This window comes from Schistocerca gregaria, chromosome 5 (genome assembly GCF_023897955.1).
Source record: "Schistocerca gregaria isolate iqSchGreg1 chromosome 5, iqSchGreg1.2, whole genome shotgun sequence".
Lineage (NCBI taxonomy): Eukaryota > Metazoa > Arthropoda > Insecta > Orthoptera > Acrididae > Schistocerca > Schistocerca gregaria.
Genome location: NC_064924.1, coordinates 7,551,351 through 7,570,295, shown reverse-complemented (window position 1 = coordinate 7,570,295; position 18,945 = coordinate 7,551,351). Strand labels below are relative to the sequence as shown.

The following is an 18,945-nucleotide window of genomic DNA, read 5'->3' as shown; positions in this document are numbered from 1 at the left end:
CGGTGGTGACGGGCCCAGGCGAGGCGTAAAACTTTGTATCGTGCAGTGATAAAGGGTACACGAGTAGGACCTTTGGCTCCGAAAGTCCATATCGATGATGTTTTGTTGAATGGTTCGGACGCGGAGACTTGTTGATGGCCCAGCACTCAAACCTGCAGCAATTGCCGGAAGGGCTGCGCTTCTGTCAGGTTGAATGAGTCTCTTCAGTCGTCGTTGGTCCCGTTCTTGTAATATCTTTTTCCGGCCGCAGAGTTTTCGGAGATTTGATGTTTTACCGGATTCCTGATATTCACGGTACACTCGTGAAATGATCGTACGATAAAAGCCGCACTTCATCGCGACCACGCTGATAACCTCTGAGTTGCCGTGTCCCATTGCTCGTGCGCCAACTATGACACCACGTTCAAATTCACTTACATCCTGACAACCTGCCATTGTAGCAGCAGTAACCGATCTAAAAACTGCACCAGACACTTGTTGTCTTACATAGACGTCGCCAGTAGCAACACCGTATTCTGCCTGTTTACACAACTCTGTATTTGAATACGCTTGTCTACACCAGTATCGTTCGCGCTTCAGTGTAGACTACATAGTTTGTTTTAAGATATTACTGTATCTCTGTTTAGAGTTCTAAAACCTTAAGTATTCTACTCATGTGAAATTGTTAAAGCGATTTCTTGCTATCGATGCTGATCGCAAAGACGGGACTCTGAACGTAGTTTTCAGGCCAAACCCGAGCCCTTGGCGTTCTTCCTCGGCAAACCCTTGGATCTAATATAAACCATTTTGCATTACTAGTGGTTTTAAGACAGTTTGTGGTAACTGGTCAGAGCTGCTTTTGGCTGTATTTAAGTAATTCTTTGATATTGTTAATTATTGGCACCCTTGAAAATACACTGAGAATAAAAAAAGAGGAAAAAATTACGCACCACGAAGGAAATTCTACCTTGGCCATCAAGTTTGCCGGATTTCTCACCACTTGATCATTATGGGCAGGGCCCTCCATCCAGCTCAGAATTTTGGCAGTCTAACATGCCAGTCAGGCTGAATGTTTCACAATATCGCTCATGACAACTCTGCTAAGCAATGCCAAGCCCAATAACTGCTTGCATAAGGGCCAGAAGTGGACCAGCGCGTTACTGACTTGCTGAATTTGTGAAACTCTCTTTTTCTCTCTCTAATAAATTATATTATGCTTCAGGAATTTTAATCATTGGTTTGTTTGCACATGCAAGTCACATCCGTGCATTCTGGTAATTCCGTCGTGGTGAGTCGCTTTTTATCTTACGGTGTATTCTACATTAATGGTGTTTCTAAAGTAATTACTGGTAAGTGGTCTGAGCTGCTTTTGGACGCATTTAAATAATTCCTTCATACTGTTCGTTATTGGCGTCTTTTTAGTATTTTGATTTTGGACGCGGTACATTGCAGTTACTTTATTAATCAAACAAAGGTGTTCCGATTACCAATGTCTGCTTGAAGTAAATTTGTAGTACTCAAGTAGAACTGTTCAATCACTCGGCTGAGCGTGGGTACTCCCGCATCCCCGCCTCCTTAACCAGTAGGTTGCCTTCCGATTTCCCCAATGTAAGTGGCACTGCGGTCACAATGTACACACTATACACTTTGTTGAGGTCTCCTACAGCGTCTCCAAGAAATAATAAAAAAGAAACACCGTACGTTAAACGTGCCGGGCGAAGAGGTACATTCACAGTTTACGATTTCACTTGATATCAAACGTTTATGACTAGAAAGTGCCACTAGAAAGACCGTGCATTTATTCCCTTTCTTCCTATTATTCTCTTGGTACGATGTTTCTACGTACTTCGTCCTATTTCTGCTCGTGCTGCATATGAACTGCACGTTTATATCGTCCTAACACCGAAAGAAAATCTGATGTCATGTAACCTTAATTATGTCTCGCACTAATAGCCTGAAACTATCAAGGAGTGAATTTTCGTCAGCAGCATGGCGCAATGTCCTAGAGCTGCAGGTATTTTTTCTCAAGTGCAGATTATTGGCTGCTGAAATAGAGAATTAAAGTGCATAATAACGTCTCACTTTCGCACCATCCTCACGAGCTAAAGACGGTCTGCAGCTGCCAGTGAATGTTAAGTAGTTTTTCATGGAGTCAGCTCTCAGACTGCGCAACATCTCTCGCTGTAGTTGTTATTTCCTGAAGTATAATGTCCCACATTCCTGACTGTACTAAATGAGACTGCGGACCGCGTACTGGATTAGCGTTCTGAAGGAGCCGGTTTCAGACATCTCTCAGGTCCGCCTGAGCTAGGTTTCCATTATTTTCCGAACTTCCTTGGATCAAATTAGGTCATTAAGAAAGGCATTCCTTAACAAAACGAAATCAGGAAGTTGGATAATTTAGACAATTGAATATGACTATTCTTGTTCCATAAAATTTCAGTTCAGCCACATAAATTCAGCTTCTTCTAATACTTCGGCTGAACACCGTCCACGCATTTTCAGAGTGAGCCGTGGTGACTAACGCAGAGAGGGCTGCACTACGTAAGCTTCGCCAGGATTCCGAGACGGTGGTTCTTCCTGCTGATGAAGGTAATGCCACTGTTTTAATGGCTCGTGAAGACTATCATGAAAAAAATGAACAGTTTATTGAGTGACAGCACATACCGGAAGATTGGTAAAGACCGCACTAACCAGGTGGAAAGAAAGAATGCTTCGCTTCTGAACGCCTCCCCTCCCCACCCCACCCCCCTTTCTACCGGAAGTTGCGCGAATATTGAAACCAAGTGGTGCAGTTCCCCCAAGGCTTTATGGAGTTCCAAAGGTCCTCAAGAATGGTGTTTCTCTATGTCCGATAATGAGTAACATCGGCTCTCCAACTTGCGATTGTTCCGAACACTTAGCATCGTTATTAAGGCCTCCGGTGGGAAAATACGCTGATCACATATGTAACTCCGTGGACTTAATTTACAAACTGGAATCACTCAAACTGAACAATTCTGGTATGTTAGTATCGATGTGTTGTTGTTAACACAGGTTCCTCTTTCGGATTCATTTCTCTCATTGGAAAGACTTTCGAAAAAACGATTTCAGCTTTATTTGAATATGTTTTGGTTCAAATGGCTCTGAGCACTATGGGACTTAACTTCTGTGGTCATCAGTCCCCTAGAACTTAGAACTATTTAAATCGGCGGAGGTTCGAGTCCTCCCTCGGGCATGGATGTGTGTGTTTGTCCTTAGGATAATTTCGGGTAAGTAGTGTGTAAGCTTCGAACCTGCGGCCGCAGCAATCGCGCGGTTCCAACTTTTAGCGCCTAGAACCGCTCAGCCACTCAGGCCGGCGAAAATGTTTTGAACTCGACATACTTGTATTCAATAACGAGAGACTAACGGCGTCGCCATGGGTAATCCTTTGTCGCCCTTGGTGGCCAACTGTTTATCGTGGACTTCGAGGAGAAAGCGCTGAAATCTGCTAGCTTGAAACCCACAGTGTTTTGGAGGTATATTGATGACACGTTTGTAGTGTGGCCCCATGGTGAAGAAAAGCTAAAAGAATTTCTAAATCATCTGAATTCCATCCACAGACGAATTCAGTTCACGGTGGAAATCAAAATGATATCTGCCTTCCATTTTCGGATGTGTTGGTACGGCGCAAAGATGGCACTTTGGGACATGCAGTGTATCGAAAACCGACCCATACGAATTTGTATTTACGTGCAAATAGCTGCCACAATCATTCGTACACGATGAGTGTAGTCAGAACTCCAGTACACAGAGCACACGTTATTGCTGACGTGAGCAGTCTGAAGGACGAGCGTCTATTGAGAAGAGTTACTGAAGCCAGAGGGTACTCTCCACAGCAGATACGTAAGGCACTACAAATGAAAACAGCAGTTGGCACAATAAAAGAGGAAGAAGACACGGAAAGTTTTAAATTCATGTCTTTCCTGCCATGTGTGGGAAGCCTTTCGTCAAAAACAGGACGGATCCTCAGTAAACACAAAGTGAAAGTGATTTTTAGCCCTCCACCAAAAACTGCAGCTCTCTTGGGTTCCGTTAAAGATGATTTGACGCTTTGGAAGCCTGGGGTTTACAAGATCCCTTGTGAGTGCGGACGTTCATACATCGGACAGACGACACGTATAGTTGTAAGTAGGCTGATTAGGTTTTTATGTTGGTAACGCCACGTAGCGATCAGTATGAAAATCACTGACTGTGCTGTGTACAGTCTGTGGCTGTTTTGCAATGTTGCAATACTCGCTATTGTAGTGTTGAGCTGGATATCAACAGCGCGTAGCGTTGCGCAGTTGGACGTGAGCCGCCAGCATTATTGGATGTGGGGAGAGAGATGGCCGAATTTTGAGAGCGGACGATCTGGATATGTGTCCGTCAGAAAAAAGGAAATTTGTAAGACTGGATGTCATATTTTATGACTTTTGAACACTATTAAGGTAAATAAATTGCTTGTTCTCCATCAAAATCATTCATTTGGTAACTATGCCTATCAGTAGTTAGTGCCTTCAGTAGTTAGGATCTTTTATTTAGCTGACAGTAGTGGCGCTCGCTGTATTGGAGTAGTTCGAGTAACGAAGATTTTTGTGAGGTAAGTGATTAATGAAAGGTATAGGTTATTGTTAGAGAGGGCCATTCCTTTGTAGGGATTATTAAAAGTAAGATTGCGTTGCGCTAAAAATATTGTGTGTCAGTTTAGTGTTGATCAGAATAAGTAAGGAGAAAAACGTCTTAGTACGTTCAGTTTTGGTCAGCTGTTTGAAAATCAAACAACGTAGAGGTTTCCCAGCACTGTCATTTATAAATTTTACTAAGGGGATGTTTCACAGTCGACGAGAGATGCACAGAGCACCGCAGGTACACCCGTCTCCTAAAACCTAATAAATCTGCTGTGGTGGAGCGCTGTATTCACACTGGGCACTCCATGGTGTACGATAATGTCGAAATTTTAGCCTAGACTTCATCTTTCTGGGACTCAGTAGTGAAAGAAGCAACTGAAATTCGGTTGGCGAAGAATTCAATTAATAACGAAAGCGGCTTCAGCTTGGACAAATCATTGTATCCGGCAATTTCTGTAATTAAATCACAAAGACGTCGCGACGGTGCAGCTCTCCGTGACACATCGATATCACTCGTGTGGATCGACTGCGCAGCCGTAGAAATGTCGAAGCATAAGTTAGACCTCTTTGCCGCCTATCAGCGTCTCTGGCGTCTTGTGTATCTTTGGGTGCATACGCAGTTGTTGGGTCCTAGAGCGTCAGTCTCCTAGGCTCACTCTGAAGATGGCCGGACGGTATTCAGTCGAAATATTAGAAGAAGAAGCTGAATTTATGGGGCTGCACGCCCGAAATTTTATGGAAGAGTCCTTACGCATCGAAAACATGAAGATGTACCCACATTATTATTATTATTATTATTATTATTATTATTTTAGATTGGGAATATATCTACGAAAGGACACTAACACATATCAATACACGATGTCAGACTCGCAGTTTCACTTGAGAGGAGCTGCAACGAGAAATGACAATTTTTCTTGTCTCTATTGGACACTTTGAGGAGTAAATCATAAGCTGTATGACACATGATCTACGATATAAACATCTCTCTTCTCGACAGCTATTATCATATATATGCCTGAAACCGGCTTAAAAACTCTCAAAATGAACGAGTCACAGAAATCGACGTTCACTACACGTTCTACAGTTTCCATTATTTACGATAATTCTCATTTATTGTTCAGTCTCGCTGCATATTTTTTCAATTAGGTTACACGGTTTGATCAACCAGTGCTGTGGTATGTGGTTCTGAATAGAGAACATGGGTTACTGATGCCACTACTTTGATCTGAAGATTATCCTGAGTGATCTAAGCAGGTTATCTGATTAAAAAAGGTGCAACAAAACTGATCATTATCTTAGAAGTTTATACAGTTGCCGATTCTCACGAGACGAATAAATCGGCTATAGTGAATTTCCGTTGTATTCACTTCTGAAGTCAGCTTATTTTTCCTTGATTAAAATTCCAGTTTTTATTTAGTTGACCCTGTGTTTAGTGATCATCTTTTGTTAACGCGAAACCAGGTTGATTGGTCTGCGGTTTTGTATGTATGTCTTGTCTGTTGTCTGCTCCCTTCCTCGTGAAGTAGACTATCTAATTACACTACTGTTCATTATTATGGAGAATCTGAAGTATTTGTGCTGCCACCACGACCACGACCACCACCACCACCACCACCTATTGCAACACAGCGACTCCATGTCACTTTGTGGTACAAGGATTCTAATCAAGCCCTTATCCATTTTTTTTATCCCAAGGATAATAGGCTACCAACCCGTTGCACCTCGAAGTATCTTTTTCTTAAACAATACTTGGGAATACTTTGAATACCTAGTAAAAAACAAAGCCAAGTCCGGGGCGCTGGAGAAACCGAATATTGTTGTTAGATACAGTCCAAATGATTCCTAGTTACCAGCTAGGAGAGTGATCGTAGGAAATGTCTTAGTGGATATGTTTGCGAAATGCCCGTGAAATCAACTCACGTAAGGAAATAAACACTGTGCCTTTGACATTTGGTGTCTAATACCTACCTGACAAAAGAAAAGGCTGGAAGTATTTCAGTTATGCTAGTGACAAATTTGTCACCACGGAATACTTCTCTTTTCTCATGGCATCAACGTACGTAACTAATAATCTTGTGATATCAATGTTTTTGATTCATGTACTGATTTTATGACTATTAAACAAGTTCTCCAATTTTTCCCTTCCAGTACTCACGTTTAAAATTTACGAGAATGAACAGGTGATAACATGTGGGGCATGATTGGAGACGTAAGTTTTCCATTAGGAGAAACATCGAAAACAAAACGACCACTGCTTTATTTAAATGAGAAGCGTATTCGTGCAAGCTGCCCTGTGGATAAATGGGCATGGAGACATTGTGACGTGTTGCCAAGTTAAAGTGTCAGACATTCGGTATAAGCTTAGCGCGCGACGCTGCACATTGTTAAGAATTGCAGAAGGTACGATGTTCTGTTGCCTTCTCCACCTCTTACTTGGACGAAAACACTACACGTATCTGGGCCGGGAGCATAGTTGGTCTTATTTTGGAGTTTTTTCACAACCTTTATAGTTGTAGAGAGAGATGGCATACAGGTTTTTGCGGTGCTGTGCAAAATAAATAAGAAGTGTAGAAGATGTAGGACGGGGGCGAAAGTAAAAGCGTATTGCACAGAAAAACTCACGAATAATGGTATCAGTCCATGTCTGACAGCATTTAATGACAGTTTTTGGCAAGTTTTTCACTTGAAATATTTTAAGTTTGAAATCCATAGAAAAACAGGTACAAGCTGTAGGAAAAGAAGAGTTGTGTTGACTATTCGTAAGGATGAAGTGGAAACAGCTGAAACACAAGGCCAAGAGTAGTACTCCAATCACAAAGAACGTTGGCAAGAACACAACCGTTCCCTCCGCTGTTCGATGTGCATATGAAAGAGGTGGCGACGGTTCAGAAGTGTGGTTAAAATTCTCCTGGCGTTCCCACCCTCAGTAAAAATGCGGATGAACTAAAGGACCTGTTGAATGGAACGGAAATTTAATGAGCAGATAACCTTGGCTGAGAGTAAAACAATTCTGCCAGATTAGAACAAAACGACGTATGACGGATGAAGTGAGGAGAACGTGAGAAACGGACTACCACAAGCAAAGAAGGCATTCCTCGCTGAAATCAGTCTACTAGTGTGGAAAACGAGCTTTAATTCGAGGAAGAAATTTCTCAGAATGAACTTTCCGAGCTCAGCATTGTGTGAGAGTTAATTATGAACAGCAGGAAAACCGCGAAAGACCAGAATCGAATGTGACGTTGCAGGGGGAATCTGGAAAGCTAGTGGACTGATGACTTAAGCAAGGGTCCTCTGTAGAATCGCCGTAGATTCGAATATGTGGAAAGAACGCCACGAAGAAGGAACAGAGTGACAGGACATGTGCTAAGGTATCAGGGAATAACGTAATTGTCATGTCATAGGTTTCGTAATATGAGTAGTTGTGACTAACGATGAAAATACCAACTGGACCATGATTTGTTTTATTAACGACTACCGGTTTGAATCTGCCCTTCAGGCAAAGTGCCGCAAGGTGCTGTTTGTCAACAGTGGTATGCATTACTAAACTCCAAGTTTTTGCTCATTCATAGCACTGTTTGAGGCGTAGCGCCTTGTATGGTGCCCATGTAAGTCAGACGGCAGCGAGCATTTAGATACAATGAGTCATTGTTCTCGTGTAGCATGAGCGCTATGTTTCCCAGGCTAGCTGAAAGTAGTAACGGTTGTGGTCTAACGTTGTCAGCATCTCACTGACTGTGAAATCATGGGTAGTTAAACCACGGTATTCTGGAAACAAAACTGTGCGTTTTGTGAATATCACGTCTGTTTATAATTATTGTTTACTTAATAGGTTTAATTATAAGTGTAAATCATGGCGTGAAAACGAAGTACTTAATAAAGGGATATGTCTGTCATCTGAGTATACGTTTGCGTGAGAACTGTGGTTGTACAGGGGGAGCGAATCGTAGTATAGTGGGAAACTTATAAAGTGCAACCATTCAATTTATGGTACTGACAAACAAACGTTTTAAGATAAGCAGTTATCCAAAAAGAGAGATACTTTGGTAATTGAGGATTTTTTAAATTTGTTAATTTGATAAACTGTCCACAACATCTATTAGCTTATGATTAGTCAAATGTGAAAGACGCGGGATTGAGCAGTTTAATACTAATTCTGGGCAGGTTATGATGTGTATCAGTCGACCAGAGGACAATACATTAGCGCTCGTTTTGTGGACTATGGAACTGCTTCGTGAAGTCTTAAGTGCAGTTAGGAGCTCAGCCGTCAACTTCTCTGAATGTATATAACAATTTTGCGGAATAATGAGAGAAACTTGACCGTCGAGTGTCCCAAACTGAACGGGAACGTTTGATAAAGACGAACACGCGTAATTCCCACTCTTGTGTGTAAACTGTAACTTCTGAATTAACCAAAATCCGCGTGGTCTCGTGTACAAGTCGTGACTGCGAACTCAGTAGTCGTGGTCACTTTGTGTAATGTTTGAGCGAGCATTCTGTCACAGACAACTCGTTTTTTTTTTTTAATATTTTTGGTAATATGGTCGTTTAAATACCGTAAGTTGCCTATTAGGAGTAACTATGAGTGCCTGGGAGTAAAGAAACTGTAACCTAAGGTTAGCACAGACTTGGCGGTGTTTTGTATTAAAGGAATAACAACATATCTAAGTTTTCCCTTACAGTACGTATTCTTAACAGCAAGGTTCTTATGATAACTAAGAAAACATTTGGTGCATCTTTCAGGGGCGTGCAGTGCGGCTGATTTCCGTAACGGTTTTCTCCAACCGACGAGCATTGCTCATTTTCTAACAGGTCAGGCATGTGGACTGGTCTTCAGAAGAAGAAATTACCCCAAGGCGAGTGGACTATTTTCTGCAGGTGGGACAACAATAATAATCACGGCGTGGCATGCTGACACACTGCTCCTTGCGGCGCCTTACCTGAATATAGTCTACAGGGTAGAGTGAAACCGCAGTCATTAGAATAAGAAGCTGTAATCCAGAGAGCGTTATTTCGTTTATGGGGGGAAATTTCGTATTAAAGGAAACTGTAGAGGATAAACATTTCAGGAGAAGACAGAGATTCGAATACATTCGACAAATAACTGAGGATGTTGGATGCAAGTGCTATTCAGCGATGAAGAGTTTGGCGCAACAGAAGAATCCATGGCTAGTCTGCATCTTCAGGCGACTGAAGACTATAAAAAGTAAAACCAACTCCTCGATGAGGTGCAGAGGACCACGCGAAGCCTACCAACCACCGTGCCACCCACTGCCATACGGCGTCAATCAGAAGTCCACCCAGCAGATTTCCAGACCTCTGAGCCGCTACTTCTCTCTCAAATAGCTATTCAATTGTCATCACGAAGCTTATTGAACCCGTTTCGTACTTCCTATGAAGGTAAAACTCGTGGCAGTACATGGAACTGAAGACGAGTCAACGCTAAACCGCTGAAACAGTCACCAACCTCACTTCAAGGTTGTCAGTCTAACGGCTTCCAGGGACAACACGAATTTGATTGTCAGTGTTTCATACACTGATGAACCAAAGAAACTGGTACACCCGCGTAATATCATGTAGGGTCCCCGCGAGCACGCAGAAGAGCCGCAACGTGACGTGGCATGGACTCGACTTATGTCTGAAGTAGTGCTGGAGGGAACTGGCACCATGAATGCTGCAGGGTTATCCATTAATCCATAAGATTACGGGGGAGGTTGGAGATCTCTTGTGAACAGCACATTGCAAGGCACCTCATATATGCTCATTAATCTTCACGTCTGTGGCCTCTGGTGGCCAGCAAAAGGGTTAAAACTCTGCCACTTCGTAGTAATTCTTGACGTGTGGAGTGTCGCATTGTCCTGCTGGAATCGCCAAAGTCGTTTTGAAAGCACAACAGAAGTGAATGTATGCAGACGATCAGACAGGATGCTTACGTACGTGTTACCTGTCCAGACGCATCAGCGGACCCATATCACTCCTACTGCACACGCCCCATACCATTACAGAGTCTCCACCAGCTTTAACATTCCGCTGCTGACATGCAGGGCCCACAGATTCATGAGGTTGTCTCTACACCAGTTTGCGTCCATCTACTGGATACAATTAACTACACTCGGCCGACCAGGAATCATGTTTCCAGTACTCAACAGTCCAATGTTGACGTTGACAGGCCCAAGCGAGGCGTAAAGCTTTGTGCCGTGCAGACATAAAGTGCTCCGATAGCCCATATCGAGGATGTTTCGTTGAATGTTTCGCAAGCTGGCACTTGTTGATGGCCCAGCATTGATATCTGCAACAATTTACAGAAGGGTTGCACTTGTCACATTTAACGATTCTCTTCAGTCATCGTTGGTGCCGTTCTCACAGGATCTTTTTCCGACCGCAGCGACGTAGGAGATTTGATGTTTTACCGGATGCTTTATTTTCACAGTAAACTCGTGAAATGGGCGTAGGGGAAAATCCCCACTTCATCGCTACATCGGAGATGCTGTATACCATCTTTCGTGTGCCCACTATAATACCACGTTCAAAGTGACTTAAATCTTGGTAAACGGCCACTGTAGCAGCAGTTACCGACGTAACAACTGCGCCAGACACTTGTCGTCTTATATAGGCGTTGGCCCTTCCGTGTATCACTACTGTTCAAATTGTAACATCTAAAATTCAGAGAGGTATAATCAAAAACTGGAAACGCCAGGTAGGAATAACAAAAGTGTAGGAGAAGACACATGGCTACAGATACTAGGCTGAAATTGATAGGAAGCATCTTAAGGAAATGTAATTCATCCGCAAATGAGGTGGCCTACATTAAGCTTGACCGACCGATTCTTGAGCGTTGCTCAAGAATCTGGCGACCTTACCAGGTGGAATTAGTGGAAGAGGTAGCCAAGACGGAACTAACAGTGGTGGGAATCGCTGTAGGACATGGACAAGATATGTTTATGTATATTTTCACCAATTCTTACGCTTAACAATAAATATGTTCTCATAAAAAAATGCGGGAGATTACTTATTAAACGAACCTCGTATTTGCTAATGAAAGTAGCTATTTCCAACACAAATATTACACGAAGCATTCAGGTGGTAAGTGTCTTCTAAGGACAACATTACAACGCCAGAAAACGATGGCCTTCATAAATAAGTGAGTTATGTTTTAGCTAACTAAAGTTTGCGTACGACTACGAAATATCTTGAGTATAACAATGAGGTACAAGCTAAGCGCCGTAGTTTTCAGTCTCCGATAGGAGTCCTACCGATCCAGTTGCGTCATAAAATAACGCTCTCAGGACAATGTTACTTCTCAGTTAATCTTTATTAACTGTGTTCATATCATCAGTTTATAGTGCTTAGTAAATAACTAAAGCATAATGTCATCCCTCTTGAACGTTGTTCCCAATAATACAGCTTCCCTCTTTATCACTTACAGTCGCAGGAAGTAGAATTGCACTGTATGAACCCCGACGGCGCTGATACTGCTTCTGCGAGAGAGAAACTTCGAGAGCTTCTCGGCGAAACAGGTAGAAATAATCCTTTACGACTACTCACTAAGATAGTCCAAGGACGGATTGTCTTGCTCTCCGCAAAACTCGGATGGAAAAGGAAGGACTGTCATACTGTACGTTTCTTATACTATCTTCTACGGACTCACTGACTAAATTGAGACATTTCTGGAAGTTTAGTAGAAATGGGGACTTATTGCGGCTTATTCTCTACCCAATTTCCCGAGAATCATGGAGACATGGTACAAGAACATTCAAACCTAACATGACCTTGATAGTTCGCTGTGATGGCACGCTTTAATAAAAATGAACTAATGGGGCACTGCATCATTCACCGACATCGCGTACGCCGTTCCAGAAATTTCTGAACCTTCAAAAATCCGACGAATTAAACAAAAGCATTTCCGAAATTTCTGAAAGAACAGAACTTGGTGCGTGCTGTTCTCATCCTGGAGAAGGCTGGCAGATTTTGCGAAACCTAAGGCATATTTGTGACAGCTTTGGGCCAGTTTATGTCTCATCTTGATGTTACTAACTTACAAATGGGTATTTGCAAATGATTCCACTACTTATAGAGTGGTTTGCTTAGTTGCGTCTGTCGCGGCGTCTACATTATGAGTGTTGGCATCGTAAGAAACGAGATGGCTTGTCTTACCTTTCGCACGTTGTAGCCCAGGAGCACGTACCGCTCGTCGGGAGACAGCGACATCAGCTCTGGCTGGTACTGCTGCAGAATCTGCAACATAAGCGCACCCAGTCATGAAACTCTCTGTATACATACACACAATGTTGGGGATGTAAGTGCAGATATTTAATGGCGACGGAGGGCAGTGCACTGGAGAGCATTACATCAGTATTTACTTCATGTGGAGACTAGTAGTAGTAGCTATTAGTAGTAGAATGTTTTACGTTCTTTACTAACCCGTAGTCCACATGGCAAGAGCGAGCCATTAAGGCTTATTTCTCCCTGCGCAGCAGATCAGGTGTTGAAGTGTAAATCGTTTTGTCTATATTGCAGGCGTAACCCACTTAGTGGTGCGATTATGAGTGTGCAGAAATCATCAGGTAATACAATGTTTGACATGCTTACGCGAAGATTTTAAGACGCAAGGCAGTTGCAAAAATGACTGTGTGGACGATGTGGCCTATTCTACACCTTATTTATTTTTTAGATCTATGTGACGATGCTGTGATGAGCATATTTATATATTTTGACGATGTCATTACGGCCTTATCACTTTAGGACATGGTATAGCAAAGATCTGAGGATGGTCATTACTGGTTGAAACCGGTCATATTGTGATCAAAACCTGGAATAAAAAACATTCGCAAAGAAATAAAGTACAATGAATAAACTGAAGCATATACACGTCGACATTGACACGGCTAATCTCCGCTATCCAATTAACCGTTAGGTCCTTCATTGTGTGGGACCTGTTTTTTGTACATTGTTCCTTTAAGGCAGCGAAGCAGTCTGGGAATGCTGAATCGAAAGAAGTTGGAGAGCCCTAATCCTTTCGATACGTTTCTAGCGCTGCGTTCAGGGCAGTAAAAAGAAGCTCTGTTTCTGCAACAGCCAGTCTTGCGAGTACTTGCGATTGCTCGTTGCAGAAGGGAACAACTGGTGCCGGCATGGCAACTTGTAAGCCCGACTGTAAACACCTGATGGCAGTTCTCGAAACAGACGAACTTGAAAACCGAGTGTTACTTTTCTGAGGACGTACGAGGGTCGGTCAAAAAGTAATGCCTCCCATTTTTTTCTACTTAAAAAAATTAAGTTAAGTGAAAAATTTGAATTTGGCGCCATTCCTCAAACCTTCTTCTGCAATCCACTGCAGTAGTAACTTTCTGTGTCAACAGGTGGCAGCACAGCAGAAGTTTGTAAGATGGCCGACATCGATGTTCGTTTGAGACAGCGTTGTGTGATTGAATTCTTGAATGCAGAAGGTGAAACGCCCATACGCATTCATGAAAGACTGAAGAAGGTGTATGGTGTTGTGACAGTGGATGTCAGCACTGTTAGACGATGGGTTCGTCGTTGTAAGGAAGCTGAAGGGCAAACACCGTTGACTGACGAAAAGCGGAGCGGCAGGCCGGTGAGTGCAGTGACTCCACACAACATTCAGCAAGTTGATGACATCATTCGTGGTGACCGTCGGGTGACTGCAGATGAAGTGTGTCGCATTATTTCTCTTAGTAAAGGCAGTGTGATCACGATTATTAAACAATTGGGGTACTCAAAAGTTTGTGCACGGTGGGTTCCAAGAATGTTAACCGATCAGAATAAAGAGGCAAGGAAAACAATAGCCTCCCAACACTTGCAGCGCTTCCGTTTGGAGGGAGATGAGTTTCTGAAAAAAATTGTGACCGGGGACGAAACATGGGTGCATTTTTTTGAACCCGAATCAAAGAGGCAGTCAATGGAGTGGCGTCACACAAGCTCGCCGAGGAAGAAAAAATTCAAAACTGTGCGATCGGCAGGGAAAGTTATGGCAACAGTTTTCTGGGATACAGAGGGTGTGATTCTGGTTGATTTTTTGGAGCAGGGATGCACAATAAATTCTGTTCAATACGTCACAAGCCTCAAAAAACTTAAAGCACGTCTTCAGCGAGTTCGCCCAACAAAATCAATGGCAGATGTTCTTCTTTTGCATGACAATGCAAGACCACACACCAGTCGTCACACCTCTGACGAGATTGTCAAAATTGGATGGGGAGTTTTGCCTCATCCCCCATACAGCCCTGACCTGGCACCATCAGACTTCCATCTGTTCGGACCACTAAAAGAAGCTCATCATGGGATTCATTTTGAAGATGAGGAGGCCGTCAAAACATCCGTGCGTCAATGGCTTAGGAAGCAGAGCTCCGATTTTTACCGTGATGGGATACATGCCCTTGTTCAAAGATGGACCAAAACTTTAGAGATGGGCGGAGATTACATTGAAAAATGACAAAATGATCCTCAATGTTGTGGTTTTCAACCTATGTAATTGCATTTAAATTTCCTGACAATTAAACGTAGAAAAAAAAGGAGGCATTACTTTTTGACTGACCCTCGTACATTTTCGGAGTAGTCAGCCAACGTATTGTCCTTTCGTACCCATTAGTTATTTGTTTTATTTGACCTGGGAAGTTTGGGAGCTTCAGGCGGTCTCCTACATGTCAAAAACTACTACAAAATATTCTTAATTTCTGTGTGCGTGCTTGAAATTTTATCACAGGTATAGTTTTAATTATGCCCACTAATAATAAATGATGAACAACGATAACAAAAATAAGAAATAATAATAGAAGCTATCAAGATCGACAATAATATGAACTATTTGTGGTGTCACCGCCAGACACCACACTTGATAGGTGGTAGCCTTTAAATCGGCCGCGGTCCGGTAGTATAGGTCGGACCCGCGTGTAGCCACTATCAGTGATTGCAGACCGAGCGCCGCCACACGGCAGGTCTAGAGAGACTTCCTAGCACTCGCTCCAGTTGTACAGCCGACTTTGCTAGCGATGGTTCACTGGTTTCTACGGTCTCATTTGCCGAGACGATAGTTAGCATAGCCTTCAGCTACGTCATTTGCTACGACCTAGCAAGGCGCCATTATCAGTTAATATTGATATTGTACATCATGTACCGTCAAGAGCGACGTTCGTCATTAATGGATTAAAGTTAAGTATTCCACCAGCTACGTCCTTTTTTCTAAATTCTAATTTCCTTGTCCTGTTCCCGACCTCACGCCAGCCTGCGTGAGCTAAATCGCGTGCCTTTCGGCCTCCTCTAGTAACACGGTGTTGGCTCTCCTGCCAACCACAACACTATTTGTTCGCAGTAAAGATAACATCAGTTGTATTTGCTGGTTTCACCCACATGCAACCGGTTTCGGTGTTAAAGTACACTATCGTCAGGCCCCTAAATGCAATCCCCGATCTACGATGTTTCCGAACCGGACAGAAACTTTACAGTGGATCCCTCACTCCTGCCCATCCACCCCCCGTCTCAAGCGTCTGAGATAGGACATCAAAAATTTTAAAAAATCAAGTTTTCAATAATACATTCATTTTATAATACACATCTTTCTGGAGAATTTGATGTATAAGACTTACATGTCTGAGGAAATTTAAGATATGTCATTGGTCCTAAGTGCGCCAGGCTTCTTCACACAGCATTCTTCTATAATGTAACGCTGTCTTTCACTCTATGGAATTCAACTGCATATTATTTTGTACTGAAAACCATGACAACCATATTCAGGAGAATGGAAGCTGAAATGTCCTGTGGTGGCTGTCCTGCTCCCAGTCGGCTGGTTTGACATCCTGACCATTTTTCAGAGGAGGAAAAAAAAATCAGTACTGGGTTAGATTATTTTTCACCGAGATAATAAGAACTCTTCATAAAATTTGCACTCTTTATTGCCTATTAGCTGATAACTTTCTCTTGTATGTGACAAAATGAAATACGGAAAACACAAAACCAGTAAAGACAAGAGACAAACAAGACAAACGTTTCCTCAGTCATCAAGTGCCAGCACATTTTTCTTTTCTAATCTTGTACAGCTTTACACGCCTTGCTTTCCTTTCTGCGAAAGGAATCTTACCTCATCAAAGTTCATTTCATAGGCAATTTTATTTTCAATAGTTAGGATCGTATGGCCGGATAGACGTTCCTGACTCACTGTTGAACGCAGATAGCGTTTAATTAGTTTTAGTTTGCTGAAACTTCCCTCGGCGCTTGCAGATGTCGGTAATGTGCAGTATATCCTTCAAGCTGTTCTAATATCAGGAAAAACTTCATTGTAAGTCGTGCTTGTAGAGATGTTGTAACAGGTCGAACGCACTTGATTCTCCATTAATTTCGGGTATTAACTATTTGAATAAAGCGAATTCCAGGCAAAAACCAACTACACTGAAGTCTTTCGTATATTTTCGTGCTAGATCGGCTCTACTTTTCTGTTGATCCTCAGTCGACATACTTAGAAGTTCGTGACTATCAGGGAAGGCGAAATTTTTATTTAGACTCTTTGCACACTCTACCCTATTTTCAATATGTGTTAAAATTTTGTCAAATACTATTTTTATATCTCTGCAAAACAGCTTAGTAGCGTCTAGTGTTCTTCATTCGACCTCGCAAATTTAGTCGTGTTGTCTTCTCTTTCTGAAAGTTCGTTTGCTTCTGAGGACAGGCTCGATTTACAACTTTTTTGGAATGGATATAGCTTCTTCGATCCGCAGTTCTATTGGTTTCTCTCTCATTTCTTGCAAGATCTTAACAAGGCCTTCCATTAGTACCAAATGGCGGAAATGATAGTGTCCTCTTTCAGTATTTCGGCGTTCGCTCTAATGATCTCTCTAAGAATACCAGATCAAATTGTTAACTTCGCTATGAATTTCTAATCCATCACCGCATGTAGAAGATGACCAGCTTCATACTTAGATTCTGCAACAAAGGGATGATTTTTCGATTTCTTCCAGAGCTTTGATGATTTACTGTAAGTTATTTAATAGAGCTGTAACAGGTATGAGTTTTTCCATTATTTGCCACATCATCGTGGACCCAACAAAATGCAATAAAATTTCTGGACAACCCAAATAGAATAAATTATTCTGGACATGACTACGCAGAATGCACGCCCACAACATTTAAAGAGCGTGCTAGAAAAGGAACAAACTTTGCTAGCTCGTTCCTTTCCATAATTGTGGCTGGTCTTCCTTATATATGCCGGCCGTGTTAGATTTGTTACTGAATGATTCTCCACGAGATTTTTGCGCATCCAGACCATCAGGCTCTAGTTTTTGTGGTATTTGCAGTGTGACATATTCTCCAGCCTTTCCGTCAATTTCTATAACATCAATTCAGCTTTCCTTTATTTCAAATCCAGTTTGTTATTTTTATGTAATGATTACTTGACTAATTTGTTCGCTGTGAATTACATCTCCAGTGCAGTCAAATATGATGATATGGTTGGTCTGCTTTATCTCGTTGATTCCAAAATTTGCCATTTTATCGATGATTACTTTTTGTATTTTCTTCGACAAATATGATACCTGTCCCTTTTTTTACGTGAGATAACTGGCACCTGACAGTAGGATTGTATTTGGCGATCGGAATTATCAAATTAAGAAAATTTCCTCGTCTAGCTTGGGGAAAATTTTCAGTGACATCACTAGGTGTTTCTTTAGATACTCTACAGACAAGAGAATTTGTGACAAAAAACACTCCTGGAAATTGAAATAAGAACACCGTGAATTCATTGTCCCAGGAAGGGGAAACTTTATTGACACATTCCTGGGGTCAGATACATCACATGATCACACTGACAGAACCACAGGCACATAGACACAGGCAACAGAGCATGCACAATGTCGGCACTAGTACAGTGTATATCCACCTTTCGCAGCAATGCAGGCTGCTATTCTCCCATGGAGACGATCGTAGAGATGCTGGATGTAGTCCTGTGGAATGGCTTGCCATGCCATTTCCACCTGGCGCCTCAGTTGGACAAGCGTTCGTGCTGGACGTGCAGACCGCGTGAGACGACGCTTCATCCAGTCCCAAACATGCTCAATGGGGGACAGATCCGGAGATCTTGCTGGCCAGGGTAGTTGACTTACACCTTCTAGAGCAAGTTGGGTGACATGGAATACATGCGGACGTGCATTGTCCTGTTGGAACAGCAAGTTCCCTTGCCGGTCTAGGAATGGTAGAACGATTGGTTCGATGACGGTTTGGATGTACCGTGCACTATTCAGTGTCCCCTCGACGATCACCAGAGGTGTACGGCCAGTGTAGGAGATCGCTCCCCACACCATGATGCCGGGTGTTGGCCCTGTGTGCCTCGGTC

The 18,945-nt window shown here is 42.5% G+C and overlaps 1 protein-coding gene across 1 annotated transcript in view; it reads right to left on the bottom strand.

Moving 5' to 3' along the window:
• The window catches only part of LOC126272661 (venom dipeptidyl peptidase 4-like), a 317,380-nt gene that overhangs the window by 179,318 nt on the left and 119,117 nt on the right, over positions 1–18,945 (bottom strand). Inside the window, exon 5 of the mRNA XM_049975673.1 lies at positions 12,765–12,845. Within this exon, the coding sequence (XP_049831630.1) occupies positions 12,765–12,845 (81 nt within the window). The remainder of the gene's footprint in view (positions 1–12,764; positions 12,846–18,945) is intronic.